Source organism: Mus caroli, chromosome 14 (assembly GCF_900094665.2).
Source record: "Mus caroli chromosome 14, CAROLI_EIJ_v1.1, whole genome shotgun sequence".
In the NCBI taxonomy this organism is placed as follows: Eukaryota; Metazoa; Chordata; class Mammalia; order Rodentia; family Muridae; genus Mus; species Mus caroli.
In genome coordinates, this window is record NC_034583.1 from 37378200 (window position 1) to 37396725 (window position 18526).

At 42.8% G+C, this 18526-nt stretch overlaps 1 protein-coding gene across 4 annotated transcripts in view; it reads right to left on the reverse strand.

Annotated features, from left to right (window-relative positions):
- Window positions 1–18526, reverse strand: part of Fermt2 (fermitin family member 2) — a 70880-nt gene that overhangs the window by 28355 nt on the left and 23999 nt on the right. For all 4 annotated transcript variants that reach the window (XM_021181734.1, XM_021181733.2, XM_029468774.1 and 1 more), the window contains exon 3: window positions 17662–17895. In XM_021181734.1, the coding sequence (XP_021037393.1) occupies window positions 17662–17895 (234 nt within the window). The remainder of the gene's footprint in view (window positions 1–17661; window positions 17896–18526) is intronic.

Below are 18526 nucleotides of genomic sequence, written 5' to 3' on the forward strand. Positions count from 1 at the left end.
GGGGGGGGGGTATGGGGGACTTTTGGGATAGCATTGGAAATGTAATTGAGGAAAATACGTAATAAAAAAAATATTAAAAAATTTAAAAAAAAGAAGTGGGTTCCAGAGTAAGACCTTCTCGAAACACCAAAAGTTTTACATGTCAAATGGTACAGACAGTTGTTTGTTGCATCACAATCTACTTAATTAAAAAAAAATTCTAAAGGGCTAGGTATGGGAGTGCAGGCCCTTACTTAGCACTGAGGAGACAGAGAACTCTGAGTTCCAGACCAGCCTGGTCTACATAGTGAGCTCCAGGCTCTGCGGAGTTACCTAGTGAGATACCCTCTTAAAAGAAAAGAAGTGGGGCTGGCGAGATGGCTCAGTGGTTAAGAGCACTGACTGCTGTCCAGAGTTCAAATCCCAGCAACCCCATGGTGGCTCACAACCATCCGTAATGAGATCTGACGCCCTCTTCTGGTGCGTCTGAAGACAACTACAGTGCACTTACAAAGCAGGCTGGCATAGATGCTCCGTCACAGGACTCATGGTCTTCTAAGTGGCAGGCAGCCTTCCAGCTTCAGAAGGCTTACATTTGACCCACTAGGATGGGTCACGAAGCTCTGTCTCAGGAAACCAGAGACTAAGATCTACTATCTGGCTAATGGGCTAAGAGACACAGTTTAAAGTAAGAAAGCACAGCCTGATTACCTTGTTTACCAGAACTCAGACAAGTTACCCAGCCGGCCAGGGTCTGAGCTTCCTCATCAACTGCTATAAAAAGTAAGGGATGAGAATTGTTTTATTTTACAAGTCTCCATTTGTCCATGAGGCACACATTCCACAACTCCCAATGAATTTCCTGCAACTTCAGAGGGTATCAAGCTCTACAGTGTTTCTTGTGAATAAGTACCTATAAGAAAGCACACTTCTAAATAAGGCACTGTAAGAGATCAATGGCAATCAATAAAAGAACAACCACTACACAGACTCTAACAAACGAAAGTTACACTAATACAATGTTGCCAATATCTGTGTTTGGTTTCTCCTTTGGTGTCTGAGACTCTAGACATTCAAGAGCAGTTTTAGGCTTCTTTGTAGGACAAATTGCCAGCATTGTGTCTCTTGCCCTCTGAGACCACTAAATATGGGTTAAACACAAGCTGTTGAGAGGTTAGCTGATAATTTGATGGCTACTGGGTGGTTAGGGGTAGGGGGGTGATTTACTACCAATGAGGCAAGGTGAGATTACACTGCTCAGAAGGATAAAAAACTCAATAGTTGTTGATTTCTGGAATTTTCCATTAAATATTATAAAACTGTGTCTGCCCCCTGGTAAGTGGAATCTTAGGGAGTAAAACCACAGACACAGTGGGAATATAAATTCATGTAATATTTTCTTCTAATTATAAGAAAATATAGTTGTGCTAAAAATTGAAACAGAAAAAAGTATGATTTATAAATGGTCTCTCTCTTTTTCTTTAGAGATAAGATCTTGCTAAGAAGCTTTGGCTGTCCTCGGACTCATTATGTAGACCAGGCTGATATTGAACACAGAGATCTCTACCTGCCTCTGTCTCCTTTAAAATATTTTATTATTGAAGAATGACTATAATTTTAACATCTACACAGTATTCTCTGTAAATATAATGATCACTTCTAATTCTGATGTCATCATAAATATTTCTACAAACACCTTATGTTCATCTTTTTCCACACCATATTTTTCTTTTGCAATTTATTTTTGTGAATGACTGGATTACTGCCAGATGCCATGATGGTTTAAGGTACTAGCAGAGCCATAGGGCTATATCTCATTGTTTAAACACTGGCTCTGAGCTCTGTGTATAGCTGATGACTTAGACCCCAGGCCTTCCTACAGGCATGACCTTCCAAGCAAGGACTGGGAGGACAGATAGGTGGCTAATTGTAATTGATAACTTAACACAATCTAAAATTAGCTGAGGATACTCTTCAGAAAGTGTAAGTATATATATATATACATATATATATGTGTATGTATATATATATATATATATATATATATATATATATATATATATCTTTTTAAAATTACCTGGGAAGACATTTTGGCTTATTGATATATCTATGGGGGACTGTCACAACTGATGTAGAAAGACCCTGCCCACTGTGGGCAACACCACTCCCCAGGCTTGGGTTCTGGAATGTGTCATCTGACAGATAATTAATATCTAGAATATATTTATTTAAAGACTCAAAACATTAAATATCTCTCCCCTTAAACCATCCAATCAAAAACAGGCAAATGAATGATGCCACAGAAGAAATACAGTGAGGGCTAGAGAGGTGGCTCCATGGTTAACAGCATAGCACTAGCTGCTTTCCCAGAGGATCTTGGTTTGGCTCCCAGCACCCACATGGCAGCTCGTTACTGTCTGAATTTCAGTCCCATGGGGTCCAATTTGACCACCGTGGGCACATCACACATGTAATATACAAAGGCAAAGCACACCCATAAAAAATTTAAATTTAAAGATTAAATTCTAAAGGAGAAGAAATACAGAGATCCAATAAGTATTTTTTTAAAAAATTTAACAACATTAGTGATCGAATAAATGCAAATAAAAACCACACTGAAATTTCATCTCATCCCAGTGGGAGTGGCTATCATTCAAAAATCCAGTATGGAGCTAGAGAGATAGCTAAGCAATTAAAGAATACTGGCAGCTCTTCCAGAGGACCCAGGTTCAATTCCCATCACCCACGTGGTAGTTCATATCTGTCTATAAAACTCTAGTCCTGGGGGATCTAATGCCTTCTTTGGCTTCTTTGGGCACCAGGTACAGACATGGTACACAGACATACATGCAGGAAAACACATCCACAAAATAAAATTTTAAAAACCCTTTATTGCCAGGTAGTGGTGGCACATCCCTTTAATCCCGGCACTTGGGAGGCAGAGGCAGGTGGATTTCTGAGTTTGAGGCCAGCCAGGTCTACAGAGTGAGTTCCAGGACAGCTAGGGCTACACAGAGTAACCCTGACTCAAAAAAAAAAAAAAAAAAAAAAAAAGTTATTATTACTAGTGAGTGTGAACTCTTGCAGCCACTATGGAAATCTGTGTAGAGCTTTCTCTCAAAACTGAAACTCAGGCTGCTGTCTGCTCCAGCCTAACAGGCCTGGGGATATATACTCACAGGGTCTTTCAGCATGCTACACTACTCACTGCAGATGAGCCTTAGGACTGGCCTAGATAGTCAGCAGACGAAGGGATAAAGAAACTGTGACATGTAAACACAACAGAATTTCATTCTGCTGTAAAGAATAAAATTAATGACGTTTTCAGGAAAATGAATAGAATTGAAGAGTGAAAGACAAATATTCCAGTTTTTCCTCATAATCAGAGTCTCTCTCTCCACAAACCCCCCACTCGCACACATACACAAGCATGTACATACTTATGTATGAACATGAAATTAGAAGGGGATTATATGAGAGAGAAGAAGAAGGGGCCAAAAGATATGCAAGAGAACATACGACGTCATGGGGAAGGAAGAGATAAGCCTGCACTTAGCAGAATCTACGTTCATTAATCTACACATATACAGGAAATCATGATGAGTGAAGGAGAAGACGATGGGGGAGGAGAAACAAGGGTGGGGATGGGGCGGGGTATGAGTAGAGCACAATAATACATACGTAGGAAAATGTCATGTGGAGCTCGAGACTTTGTACAGCTAGCAATGCAAACAAAATTAATACAGCAGATTTTAGTTACACAACTAAGAAGCAAGGGTTTTTCTTTTCGAGATAGGGTCTCCTTCACTGTGTAGCCTTGGCTGGACTGAACTCACTGTGTGGACCAAGCTGGCCTTGAACCCATAGCAATCTGTCTGCCTCTGTCTCTGAGTGCTGTGATTAAAGGTATGTACCTCCATGGCTGGCTCTTCATTCTTATGTATTTAAGATGTAATATTAGCTCACCCCTACGTGTGGCTTTTGGACCTTATGCCTCATTACTAGCTGGGTATGTTCAGACACCCAGAAGATATTTCAGGTGATTGTTCTGATCTGTCTTTACTTAATATAGATGAATCGTCATTATTCTCCTAGACTACTTTTCCTTTTTCATACAAATATGTGGTGTGTATGTCGGTACCCATGTATGTGTGGACATGCGTATGGTGTGTATACATGCATGTGGAGGTCCTATGTTGGTGCCAGGAATCTTCCTCCAGCATTTTTCTACCTTATTTACTGAAGGAGAGTTTTTACATCAAATTCAGAAATATGGTTAAGTCTCAGTAGCCAGCTTGCTCCAGATGTCGGGTCTTTGCCATCCCTGTCTTGTACAGGCCAGTTACCAGGCCCACCCAAAATGCAGACATGCTCTGTAGATTCAACTCTAGACCCTCTGTGGGTACAGCAAGTGCTCTCATAGATGCTGAGCTATCTGAAGCCCACAGAATACTTAAAGAACAAATGTAACATCTGACTGACCTTACATGGTGGCCCTCCTGACTGTGAGTTCGATTGGCATGAGAGCATGGATATATAAGACTAGTGAAGCACTCCTTTGGGCCTGCGTGTGAGGGCATTTCTGTGAGGATTAACTAAGGGGGAAGTAGCTGCCTAGAAGGTGGCTGGCCCGGAGCCTGAATGGAACCAGAAGAAACAAAGAAGAAAGTCCACTGCACAAGCATTCTCCCTGCTCCACGCCAAGATGGATGGAAACCAATGTCCCAATAGACGCTCCTCCCTTTCAGCTGTTTCTCTCACGTATGTCACGCTCACAGTGACTAACCTTCAACTCTCACATATGTCACACTCACAGTGACTGACCCTCAACACACTTAGATGTTTATGAGCTGTGTTCTTAATTCTCAGTGCACCCTTGGATTTAAATGTGATCACTGCCACGTATGGAGAAGAGAGAGACATAGAAAATGTCATGCTGGGCTGGAGAGATGGTTCAGCAGCTGAGAACATGTACTGCTCTTTGCAGAGGACCCGAGTTTAGTGCCCACATCAGGCAGCTCACAATCACCTGTAACACAGGTACAGGGGGAATCTAACTCCTCTGGTTTCTGAGGGAACCTGTACTCATGTGCACACACCCCAAAACAGATAGACAAATACGTAATTAAAAATAATAAATCTTTTGAAAAGGGAATTTTAAGTTTACTTTATACTTTAGTACTAAGTGGGGGCCAGGCTGTGGTGATGGCAAGCTTTCTCCCCACCATAGTTGTTTCCCCTTAGATAAACTACATTAGTATATGGGGAAAAAATCCAAAATATCAGAGGGCACCAAATGAGTCACAGGCGAGCTGTGACACACTTCCACCACTTCTGTGTCACTGACCAGCTGGAGAGGGGAAAGCAAGCATGTGTCATCTGAAGCCTTCCTAAGTGTTTCTGGAATGTTTCCTAGGTTCTGCACATTCGTACATTGAGATTTTTGTTCCTAAGTCATTTCCTGTCCAGCTCACAGCTATAAATGTAACTAAGACAGCAACAATGAACTATGAAGTAACTTTTCAGTCTATTATAAGCAGACAAGTAATTCTTAACCAACTGGGTCAAGGCAAACTGCTTGTCCAGTCAAAATAGTAAACAATGTCAAACTGACTGATAATCTAGATGGTCTAAATATTGTAACAATATGCCTGGAGACCTTCCCTCTCCAGTGTTCTCTGGCGCTTAGCACACACAGGAGCTTGTTCTGGTAAAAGCTCTAAACGTTGAGTTTTATTCCTACTTCTTACAGCTTAGGAGCTTGCCTCAATCTATCTCCTGCTTGTTGACAGTCCCACCCTTGATCTGCATAAGCCACTGGCTGCACAGGAAATCTGATGAGTTGACTTTCATTTTATTATAATGATGACAAGAAGAAAACCCAATCATTCCTGTAGGGGACTATCTTACTAATGAAAGAAAATTTAGAATTTACTGATTTATGGGATAAAGAGATACCTCAGCGATTAAGAGCCCATACTGCTTTTGCAGAGGACCCAAGTTCGTTCCTGGCACCCACGTCAGATGGCTCACAACTGTCTGTAACTCTAGTGTCCGGAGATCCAACACCCTCTTCTGGTCTCCATGGGTACTACGGCACTTACATGCATAAACTGGCACGCAGATGCACACGTACACATTCTACTTCACATTTTTAAAATAAAAATATAACCTACTGACTTTACTTTGTGTCTTTTTTCAGGAACTGGTACATCTAAAACACCTAAATTAAGTACAAGAGTGGGACTGGAGAACAATATAGGACTATGAGTCATGAAAATGTTAGACAGAAAACATACCATCCCAGTGAATAATAGACATAATAATAACATAGCTGACATTCATGAGGCTCCATACAGAGCAACGTCCTTGCTCTTATTGCCACTATATGAAACTATATAATAGTGGCATTTAATGCTTATGAAATCAGTATTATCAAACTGACTGACAATCTAGATGGACTATATAAATACTGTACGTGTATGTGTAACACAAGTGCGTGTATACATGCATATATATGTGAAATTATAGGGCCTAGAGATAGAACAACTAAGAATGAATCTACCATGGGGGTCTGAGGAAAATAATTTTAGATTTCCTTCAAAGAAAACGTTTCTTGTGAGTTTCTGATTAAGTATAAAGAGTCTATGCATCCATTGTTTTAATTTTTCCAAAATGACAAAGAAATACCTGCTGATAAAGGGGGGGGGCACAGCAGCATCAAGAGGTCCACGGAATGGGATACGTTTATATTACCAGCATTTGAGAAGCTGAGGCGTCAGGGTGTCTACAAGTTCAAAGCCAGCCTAAGTCTAGGCCACAAAGCAAGATCTTGTTTCCAAGAAACAAAACTATGATATCAAATACACATCAAATAATGAGAAGAAATAAGCCAGACAGATCAGCAGGAACTGGCTGGCCAATGTGGTGAAGCATCGAGAGGACAGACAGGCAAGGCCCACTGACTCACTGGGTCACATGCTAGGAGCGAAGAAACACCAAAACCAAAGCACTGTAGATGGAAACACACTTTGCCACAGTCTCCTGCTCCTTTACTGTGGTAAATCCACCCCACCTGCCTATAAGATCCTGTCAACAGAAACCTTAACAGCGCAGGATAATGAGCTAATGAGCTGAAAAACTCAGTGTGGTGACTTGGCTCCCTGAGGCAGGGCAGTGGGCTAAGCCCCACCCAAACCTCCCTATTAGAAATCCAGGGTGCATCATCACAGAACTGTGAATGTCACTTAAAGAAAGGCTTCAAGGAGAGGGACTCCAGGGGCAAACCCTGCTTTACATTTCAACAATGTGGGACATTGCCATGAAGGTTACTAAGCAGCTGATCTTAGGGAGAGAGATGGGTTATCTGGATGGGTCCAATATAATCACATCGTCCTTTATATACAAAAGAGAGGCTGAAGAAAGAGGCACAAGAGAGCCGAGGCAGGAGAGGTCGGATGAACTTGAGAACGCAGAAGGTCTCAGAAATGGGGGTGGGGAGCCTTGGGAACTTATTCCTACAACTACAAGGAACCAAACTGTGCCACGAAGAACTCCCTCTCAAGAGTGTTGAGGAGGGGACAAAGACCTAGGTGAGTCACGCTGCTGTGCCCAGACCTTCAGCCTAAATATAAAAATTCTGTGTTGTTTTCAGCTGCTAAATTTATGGTATTTCCTCATGGTGGCAATGAAATACTAACAGTTCCAAATATAAAAGTCAGAGATACACATACATAGCTCAGTAGTAGAGTTCTTTTATGCACAAAACAAGCCATAAGGAGAAGCATGGTAGGAGTATAAAATGAAACTACTTCAATAAACACACTAATAAAGATGAGAGAAGGGCATCTGTGAGAGATGACAGGGCATCAAAGAAGCAGAAACTAAGAGGTTTGGATATTAACAGCAAGGGGGGGGTGTCTATGTGTCGTCACTATTCCACTGAGGTACAACTGTATTCCGGTCTTAAATCTACTGACCATCTGTGCAGCAAACACTCTGGGGAAATACAAACAGTGAGAACTAAAGTGTGGTGCCACTCTAGTATAGAAGACAAGCAGTTATTACGAAGAGGATCAACCCAAGAACACCACCCAACAGCACACACCAACGGCGAATGATCAAACGCGGGAGAAGAACTAGCAAGGAAACAGTGACACGAGAATCAGGCCCTCTGGAGTCTCTAGAATAACAGACGAACAGAACAGTAAAGATCCTACAAGTTTCCAAGGAGAAGCAGCAGTCCACAAAGAGGAGATGAAAATGAACACCAGAGCACTGACTGGAGAGATGGCTAACCAGTGAGAAGCACTGGATGCTCTTCAAGAGGAGCCAAGCAGAGAAAATATGGCCCGCAACTCTGAGTGAAGGAAAAGGGGAGGAGGCAGGAAGGGGGCAAAAATTATCCAGATGAAGCACCAGCCACGAACAACAGGAGCTACTCCATGTATAGTGTGTGTGCCTTTAAATGGAGATATAATGGTAATGAAGAGAAAAAGGAAAGATTCAAATAAATACTAAAATCAAACTTCTGGTGATGAAAACATACTTGCTATGGTAAATACACGGGGCAGGCTGGTTAGCAGATTGGCAGAGGCATGACTAATGAACTTGAAGATGTAACAAGAGACAGTATTAAAAATAAGACACTTATGCATCACTAAAAGGAAACAGAAAGCATACGCACAGAATAGCAGACATTTCTGGAATCGTGTCAACCAGAAACAACTTAAAGACAACAATTACCTGAGGGAGAGAAAGCTCAGATTCTTCAGCTACAGTGTATTTCAAAAATAAAGGCAAAAGTCAAGATTTAAAAAAAATAAACAGGGGCTGGTGAGATGGCTCAGCGGTTAAGAGCACCCGACTGCTCTTCTGAAGGTCCTGAGTTCAAGTCCCAGCAACCACATGGTGGCTCACAACCATCCATAAGGAGATCTGACTCCCTCTTCTGAAGTTTGTGAAGTGTCTTCTGAAGTGTCTGAAGACAGCTGAAGTGTACTTAGATATAATAAATAAATAAATCTTTAATAAAAAAAAAAATAAACAAAGAAGTCAAACCCTACACATATCAGTTTCATATCTATTGCTGTGATAAAACAATCTAATCAAAAACAACTTATAGAAGAAGGGGCTTATTTGGGTTACATTTCCAGGTTATGGTCTGTAACTGCAGAAGTGTCTCAGAGTCAGTGAAAAAAACCTAGTGGGGAAACCCTCACTCTATTCCCATTCAGCGTGCACCCAAAAATCACGAACAGACCGTCTTGATGTAAATACACGGGGTAGTTTAATGGCGGAGCTCCGGGTCGAAATGTATCTCACGTAGGAGACAGTGGACTCGACCGTGGACGAGGCTTGGAAGCGAGGGGTTTTTATAGAAAAGGGTCTGGGGCTGTGGGAGGAATTGGCGTGGTTTCACATGATTGGTTCTTTTAAACATCAGCAGACTGTACATGCAGATCGAGGTAACAGCAGAGCATCTGGTTAACATTTAACTTAGGTCAGAAGGGCAGGAGATTAGGGAGACGCCGGACATTTTTGTATGTCTTTCCTATCTTTATGGCTAGTTGGTTCCTGGGGGATTTTACAGCCTTTGTTCTTTGTTCTAGGCCCAAAAAGCCCTCCTAACTAGCAAGCCACATGAGTCATGGACCTTGAATAAACTTTTTGGCTAGGGCTTTGAAGTCTTGAATTTAGTTTTTTTTCTTTCATTAGGAACTCAAGACAACTGGTCCCATCACACACACAAAGAAAATCCATGTTAGCTGTCAGTTAATGAGCTTTCTTTGCTTTCAGAGCCCAGCTTAGGCAAAGTTGCCCACAACGGGCTGGCCCTCCGACATTAATGAACAATGAAGACAATCTTCATTGAGGTAAGACATGCTTACCTCTGTGACACTGTTGTCAGCTACAAAATTCTTGCTCAAGAGCTGCACAAATCCAGTTTAAAAAACAAAACAAACAAACAAAACAACCCAACAGTGTTTTAAGTAAGGTGATTTTTCTGTGTCAAGCTATATTCACATCTATCCTGAATACAGGCACAGGTTGAAGTTGGACACTCCTGAAAGCAATTACTATGAAGATAAAAGTGGAAATAGATCAAAAGTCACCAGTAGAGATAACTATAATCATAAAGGAGAACTAAATAAATCATTTAAGAAAGCAAGGAAAACAGAATGAGAGAAAATAGAGATCATAAATTGGTTTTGACAAACATTAAAATCTTTTCTCAATAACATTTCAAAAAAGCTAGCGACATACTAAGAAACAATTTTTAAACATGTCCAATAAAGTTTCTACATCCAGAATATGCAGAGAATGTCTGTAGTTCTATCAGATGGCCTAATTTATAAGAGGAGGCATGGAGGGAGAGAGGGATGGTGGAAGGGAGAGACAGGGAAGGAAGGAGGGAGAGAGGAGAGGGAGGGAGGGAGGGTGAGGGAGGAGGAAGAAAGGGAGGGGAGGGAAGAAAGAAAGGGAGAGAGAGCGAGCACAGGAATGTGTGAGTCTGGCCAGGGCTTAAGAAATGGCTCAGACTCGGGAGGCAGAGGCAGGCGGATTTCTGAGTTCGAGGCCAGCCTGGTCTACAAAGTGAGTTCCAGGACAGCCAGGGCTATACAGAGAAACCCTGTCTCGAAAAACCAAAAAAAAAAAAAAAAAAAAAAGAAATGTGGCTCAGAGCCCACCCCCACTGACACACTTCTTCCAACAAGGCCACACCTCCTAATCCTTCTAATCCTTTCAAATAGCGCCACCCCCTGGTGACTAAGCATTCAAACATATGAGCCTGAGGAGCCATTCTTATTCAAACCACCACACCAGGCAACAGGAACTCTCAAGTACTGCAGGTAAGAATGCAAAATAGTATGGGCGGTTTGCAATGAAATTTTCATTCTTTTAAGTTTCCTACTAGGACCAGAATTCCTTCAAGAATTACAAGTTTAGCATCTTTATTCAACATTTTAATTCTCCTTTACTCACTGTGTGCACGTGTATATAGAGGGTCTCATGACAATTTGCAGAAATTAAGACTTTAAGGGGTCTCAGAAACTGAACTCATGTCTTCAGGCTAGGGGGCAAGCACCTTTACCTGCTGAGCGATTTCTCCAGCAGCTTTATTTATAATAGTCCAAACTAGAGAGAACCAATGTGCCCTGAGATTGGCAATGCTTTATGACTCTTTTGTTGTTGTGATAAAATATGATCAAAAGCAACCTATAGATGAATTTTATTTTGGCTTACGGGTTCACAAAGAGTCTATAACGATGAGAAACCATGACAACAGAAACAGGAAGCTAGGAGACATCTTTTACTGTGAGCACAAAACAGACATTTCCAAGAACATACTTCCTCTAGCAAAACAGTGCAACCCAAACCTTCCCAAACAGCACCACCGACTGGGGACCAAATGTGCAAATATCTGAGCCTAGGAGGGACATTTCCCATTCAAACCACCACAGGTACACTACATACGAAGAGCTGAAAGAATATGCTAAGTGGGAAAAGCCATCTACAAAAGGCCGCATATGCTATGGTTACACTAAAATGACATTTGAGAAAAGGCAGTGATAGAAGAAAGATCAGTGGTTTGTGGGTAAGAACAGCAAAGGGGACTGAGGAAACTCTAGGCTGAGGAAACTCTAGGCTGAGGAAACTCTAGGCTGAGGAAACTCTAGGCTGAGGAAACTCTAGGGTGCTGAAACCTGCCTTTATCACACTGCTGTAGGTTTGTCAAAAATGCATTCTATATTACTTGAAGATTATATACCTCAGTCAAACTGACCAGATAGTTAAGTGAGGGGTTGGGGAGATGGCTCAGCTGTTAAAAGCACTGACTGCTTTTCCAGAGGACCCAGGTTGGATTCCCAGCACCCACGGAGCAGCTCAAAACCATTTATAATTCCAGTTCCTAGGGATCTGACATGCTCTTCTGGCCTCAGGAGGTGCCAAGTAGATACGTGGTGCACAGACATACATGCAGACAAAACACACAGAGAAAATAAACTTTAAAAGTTAAGTGAAATAAAAAGTTGTCATAAGCCCTTAGTCACTCTAATTAAAACATCACTTGATCCTTATCTTTATGTTTTGCTTAGTTTGGCTCCTTATGGGCTTAAGAAAGGAGCATTTGGCAGAGCTGCTTAAGGGCAAATTCACTGACCACTTTTAACCCTCCTCTCTGCTTGTGTCTAACATAAAGACACTGCAAACAGTAGTATCTGTTTCTCTGGTCTCTCTTGCAGCTAAGACTCGGAGTGACCCAGGTGGGCAACAAGATCTGAGGACAGTCTGGGAGTTTCTGCTTCACTCATCAGCCAAGTTTGGAAGACAGCTCAACAGCCCCTCCTCCAAAGGGGACATGTCCCGATTGGTTTTTAAATCAACTTGAGGCAGGGGCTTCCCTTAGTGATGGAGCTGTGAGCCGAACAACCCTTCTCTGCCAAGTTGCTTTTGGTCATGGTGTTAACACAGCCACAGAAGCCCTCACTGATGCAAGGCCTTGTGGAAGGGCCCGTCCCAGCAGACAAGTAACCAAGCACCTCTGGTCTTCATGTAACGTCTCAGGATGTGAACATGTAAAGCCTCCCTCGGAGCACAGCTGAGTTTGGATTCTACTACTTTACAACCAAAACTAAACATAAAGAACAAAATATGAGAAAAGTAACTTGAAAATAAAATAACAAGAAGAAACACTGAACAGTTTTTGGACCAAAACAACAGAACTCTGAGGGCACACACAAGCATGAAATCCAGAACGATAACCTGACGGATTCTTCCTTCCTTTTCATCTCTGCAGGGAGCCCTTCAACCGGCCTGCCATCACTATCCCTGCGTGTGTGTGTGTGTGTGTGTGTGTGTGTGTCCCAGGGGCAGGGCAGAGGAGAAGGTGGGAATGGATAGGATTGGCCTAACGAACCTCACTAGTGGGAAGACCTGCACCCCGATCTAGTAACACTGACCTAACACGCTGTAAGCACAGAACACTGTCAAACTCTGGGAGGAGACTGTCCGCTTTACTGGCCCAGGTAGAGGGCACACATTTGGGATGTCTGCCCGTCAGCGTACAGGTCAGATAAGAGCTCACCGTCCTCTGACAGCAATGTGTGTTGTGAAAAGGCAGAGGCAAACAAGCCAACAAGCCTGTCTCATTAAATCATTACACGACAGTTTTGTAACAGTTAAGTTACAAAAGAAAATGTTTTTCTCTTCTTTTTTAACCAATTTAAAAAAAAAAAAACTTTAGAAAGGTTGTCAGCAAAATTAGGTAATTTCCCATTCAACTGGATATTCTTCTGTACTGCTGACCGTTCAGTAGCTGGCATCCTCCGCACTTCTCTGGGCTCTTGTTAATGACATTTTGGTAACACCAGCCATGCCATTTTTCTTCCTTTGAACTCTACGTCTCTTACAGTAATCAAGAGCCACAGGACGAACCCAGAAGAGTTCAACTAATGAAACCACAGTGACCAGCACTTAAGTGGATTCGTTTAATTTGAGGAAAATTACTTGGCTTGGATATGACTTAATGGGAGAAAATGATTGCAGCGAACAGTTCCGACGTCGCGTCGATGCTGGTGTTCATTCAGCGGTGGGAAGATGAACAGAGGCTCTAGTAAGTTACTTCACGGTTGGCAAGCTTACCCACACGGGGCAGCAGAGACCTTTCACCCTGTGCAGATCTACTCAACACTGCCATGCAATGCCCTGCTATGGACCAGCTGCCTAGGACCATGTTAATATCCAAGGGCCCTGCAGAGCTGGAGACAGGGCCCTGCACCTCTCCTGGGCAGCAGAGTAGAGCTGGCAGGAAAGACAGGGGAGAGCTGGCCCAGGGGGCATGAGCAAGGGAGAGTGGTCCCACCACTCATCTGCCGTGAGCACAGGAGAAACTCCCTCCTCACCTTGCCCCTTTCTGGATTCCTCCAGGCCCAAAGCTGCTACAGCTTGAACATGGGATATCCCTCGCACTCAGGTTTTGGAAGCCTCTGCTCTAGCTGGTAGTGCTAAACATTGGCTGTGGATCCTCTGGGGCGCGGGGCCAAGCTGCCAGGCCTTGTCTCAGTCTAGAAATCTAAAGAGATGAAATTCTAAAGCAGAGGGCAAGTAATGGTGGTAAGAACCTCCCCGACAGAACAAAGCACACGAGCTTCCTCAGGAAGGCTGAGAAGTGTCAGTACAGAAACTTAAAGAGCCTGGCATCGACCTTCACTTTACAAGAGAGTGTAGAAGGAAAGACGAATGTCTAAGACATCTTACAACGAGTTAAATAACAAAAAAATCTGCCAGATTCAGTGACAGTATGCAGATGATAAGACAGGGGAGTGTGAACTATGTTATGGTGTGGAGAGCACACAGTACGGTACTAAGGGCATTCGGGTCCTTCCCCTTGTTCTACATATGACACTGGCTCCCCGATCTCCAGCTAAGTACATTTCATGTGGTTAGGTATTAGGCATAAAATATAGGCCAAAAGTTCCTAAACATAACAAAAGGTACGTCAAAAGTAAAGTATCAGGAACAATGAAATAGCAGTCACTGCTAACACAACTACTTCATTACAGTGAGGCAAGGTGGGCGCACAAATGAAAAGACGGTAAGTTATTATTCATAAGAGGTGTGACTATCTCTATAGAAAGTGACATTTCTAACAGCAGTAACCAGTGGGGAAAGCTATACCAATGGAGAAGCTGCCAGACTCAAGCCTACGCAGGGCATGGTGGCTAAGCCTACGCAGGGCATGGTGGCACTCTCTCATTGTCCTAGCACTTGAGAATGTCCCAAAGAGACAATACCAAACACCAACCCTACACTCACCTACAAAGCTCCCAAGAAACACAGACAAATATTTTTCAGAGCTTAGCACCCATGATGGTCACTCAAATCAGATAAGCTAGAAAGAACATTAAGCATAAACACAGAAGATCTGGTCTAGTAACTGGCTCAGAGTAGAGGCTAAAAACCCGGGTTCAAGTCCCAGAACCCACTCAGTATGACACAACCAACGCCCAAAAAGTTGTCCTTTGACCGCCACACGTACACCACCACATCTGCTCCCCTGCCACACACATCTGCTCAAATATATACAAGCTATAAATTCATTAAAAAATTTTTTTGAGCCATGTGTGGTGGCACAGCCCTTAATCACAGTAATGAAAAAGCAAACTAGGCCACATATGGACTTTGTGAAGGAAGTTAGGAGACTAAGAAATTTACCTATATTACTGTGACTTAAAAATGATAAAATAAAGCCGGGCGTGGTGGCGCACGCCTTTAATCCCAGCACTCGGGAGGCAGAGGCAGGCGGATTTCTGAGTTCGAGGCCAGCCTGGTCTACAAAGTGAGTGCCAGGACAGCCAGGGCTACACAGAGAAACCCTGTCTCGAAAAACAAAACAAACAAACAAAAAAAAAAAGATAAAATATCGATAGCTATAAATTCTAAACATGTATTAGATAACTTATGTAATTCTTTGTGCTTTTCAGTGTTTTAATCTGTATTATCCATTTAAACATAGTGAGCTATCCCAGAAGCACTACATAAAAACAGTGATATTAGTCGGCTTCCCCTCTGACACCCTAAGTTCTTCGGCATAACAGCAAAAGATACCTAAAAATTGGGGGAGGGGGAAGATGAGCATTTCTAAGATTGCTTTAAAATAAGAAAAACACACATTTCAGAGGTTAAAAAAAGTGATTCTTGGGGATAGAAAGATGGTTTAGTGGTTAAGAGCACTGGCTCTTCTTTCATAGGTCCTGAGTTCAATTCCCAGCATCTATATGGTGGCTCACAACCACCTGAAATAGAATCTGATTCCCTCTTCTGGTGTGCATGAAAACAGAGCACTCGTATGCATAAAAAAAAAATCTTCTAAAGAAAAATTCTTAGGGGCTGGAAAAGGGCTCAGTGGTTAAGAACACTGCTTCCATAGGTCCTGAGATCAATTCCCAGCAACCACATGGTGGCTTACAACCATCTATACTGGGATCTGATGCCCTCTTCTGACATGCAGGTGTACACCCAGATAGAGCACTCATATACATAAAATAAATCTTTAAAAAAATTCTTAAAAGGTAGATTCTGACTTGATCAAAGAGGCCCTATCAGAACCACAAAGAACAGATCTAGAAACAGAAACTTAAGAAGCAAGGCGGCCCTGTGCTAAGGCCAACAGTCCCAGCCCAGCCTTCCTTCCAGGTGGAGCACCTGCACAGGAGGAGCACCTGCACAGGAGGAGCACCTGCACAGGAGGAGCACCTGTACAGGAGGAGCACCTGCACAGGAGGAGCACCTGTACAGGAGGAGCACCTGCACAGGAGGAGCACCTGCACAGGAGGAGTATGTGCTGGTGGCTCTAGCAGTGAGTGAGGCTGCTGAAGAATTATGGTAGGGGTGTCCTGAAGCTATCTCAACTGAAAACTTGTCAACAATATGCTAAACAAAAATAAAACCTCACTGCAGTATTTGCTCCAAGAGTGAAACAACCGAAATGTCCACTAACAGAACTCCGGGAATGGGGAATTAATACCAGTGCAACCACACACAATTATTGTGAAACAGCACAAAATAGTAAATTGTATGAAAGAAATTATATACTTGGGGGCAGGGAGATGGCTCTGTGGGTAAGAGCACTTGCAGTGCAAGCACGAGGACATGAGTTCAAATTCCCAGCATCCACTTAAATAGCCAGCACTGTAAAACAAAGGATTGCAGAGGCTCCCTGGCTCCCAGCCTAGCTCCAGGTTCAAAGGCCTGCTTGAAGGGATTAGTGCAGAAGAAAGTGACAGAGAACCAACATCCTCCTAACATCTTTACACCTGGGAAGTCTCCCTCACCTGCAAACACATGTGCAAACCCACAATAGACAGCACAGTCTGAACAAGCATATATGTAGCAAATCAAACTGTAGATCAAAGTTACTTTGGAGACCAAGATTTTTATGAATTACCAGTATCATCTGAAAATGCAACATATGTATAAAAGAGCTCTAGTTGGAATTAGAACTTGGACAAATCATTAAGTATATCTAAGAACTATGTGCTAGTGGTACTGACGAATGTTCACACTTCTCTGGTGGCTGAATGCTTCCTGTCATACATCAGAACCACGTCAGCCAAGTAAAAAGCGACCCACAGCTTGCTCCTGAAAGCAGAGCACTGGCGTGGGGCGAGCGAGTCCGGAGAGTAGTTTCCTTAGGAGAGGGCAGGCCTTCATCAAAGGGAGTGACATCATCTCTCTGAATTACTAAAATCAAAGTGACTTACGTGAAGGAAATACTGAAGAGCCACAGCCCTCTGAAAACAATGCCTGTTCCCTTCCCCACCCTCCGGCAAACAATGCAATTGTGGCTTAGGGTATAGCTCAGTGGAAAGGCGTTTGCTTTGCATGCACTGAGACCCAAGGTTCAATCCCACTACTGTCAGATGATCAAGTCATCAGAAAAGAGTTTTATATAATATATGGTTCTAATTAGTGGGGAAAAAAATCTAGTTCTTCCTGTTCCATCTTAACCCAATACCTCTTTATCTCAAAAGCAAACAAACAAAGAAAAAACAACCTATAAACAATCGTTTCAAATACAGATACACATAGGGTCCAAACCAGACCCCCTTAGCATAAGCTCAATGCCAAGTACCAGCCACACACGCCTCATGGTTGAGTGAAGGGCAGGTCACTTACTGAAAGTCTTGCAGATGTCAGACACAGCCTTGAAGACTCGGTCAGAGAAGTTCACTTTCACCTTCACATACTTCATGTTGGGAAGCTGCAGGCGGAGCAGTTTGTGCTGCGGGGTGAACTGGAGCTTGGCATCTGCCTGGATACCATACTTATCCAAGGTCCAGTGTGTCTTAAGCAGCCAAGTCCTCTTCTTTTCCCACCAGAGAGCATGGTCAGACCAATCTTTTTTGACATCTAAGGACAACAAGCAGTAAACAAGAAAAAGGTTTAAAATAGCCCAGAACACCTGGAGGGAAACTAAATACTGGGTACACTTAAGAAAAACAAGAAACTATTAGTGATAGGTACCAAAAAATACAAACAGTGCCAAAAAACACTTTCCCTACCCTCAAAACCCAGTGCACAGGAAAAAAAAAAACAAAAACAAAAACAAACAAACCCAAGGCCAACTGACCAACTGGACCTTGAAAGACAAACAGAACCCTGGGACTGGAATAGGAAACATTAATAAGAACTCAGTAGTGCTGGGCATGGTGGCGCACGCCTTTAATCCCAGCACTTGAGAGGCAGAAGCAGGTGGATTTCTGATTTCGAGGCCAGCCTGGTCTACAGAGTGAGTTCCAGGACAGCCAGGACTATACAGAGAACCTGTGTTGAAAAACCAAAAAAAAAAAAAAAAAAAAAAAACCCAGTAGTGGATTTTGAAATTCGGCTTTGAAGAACGGACAACAGAGTCCCCACAAAATACATTAAAAGACTAATTCCTGAGGCTATACACATACACGCAGGTGGGAGCTGGGGAGGAAGCTCAGTGGTTAACCACACTTGCTGCTCTAGCACACCAGGTGACTCACAGCCACCCATA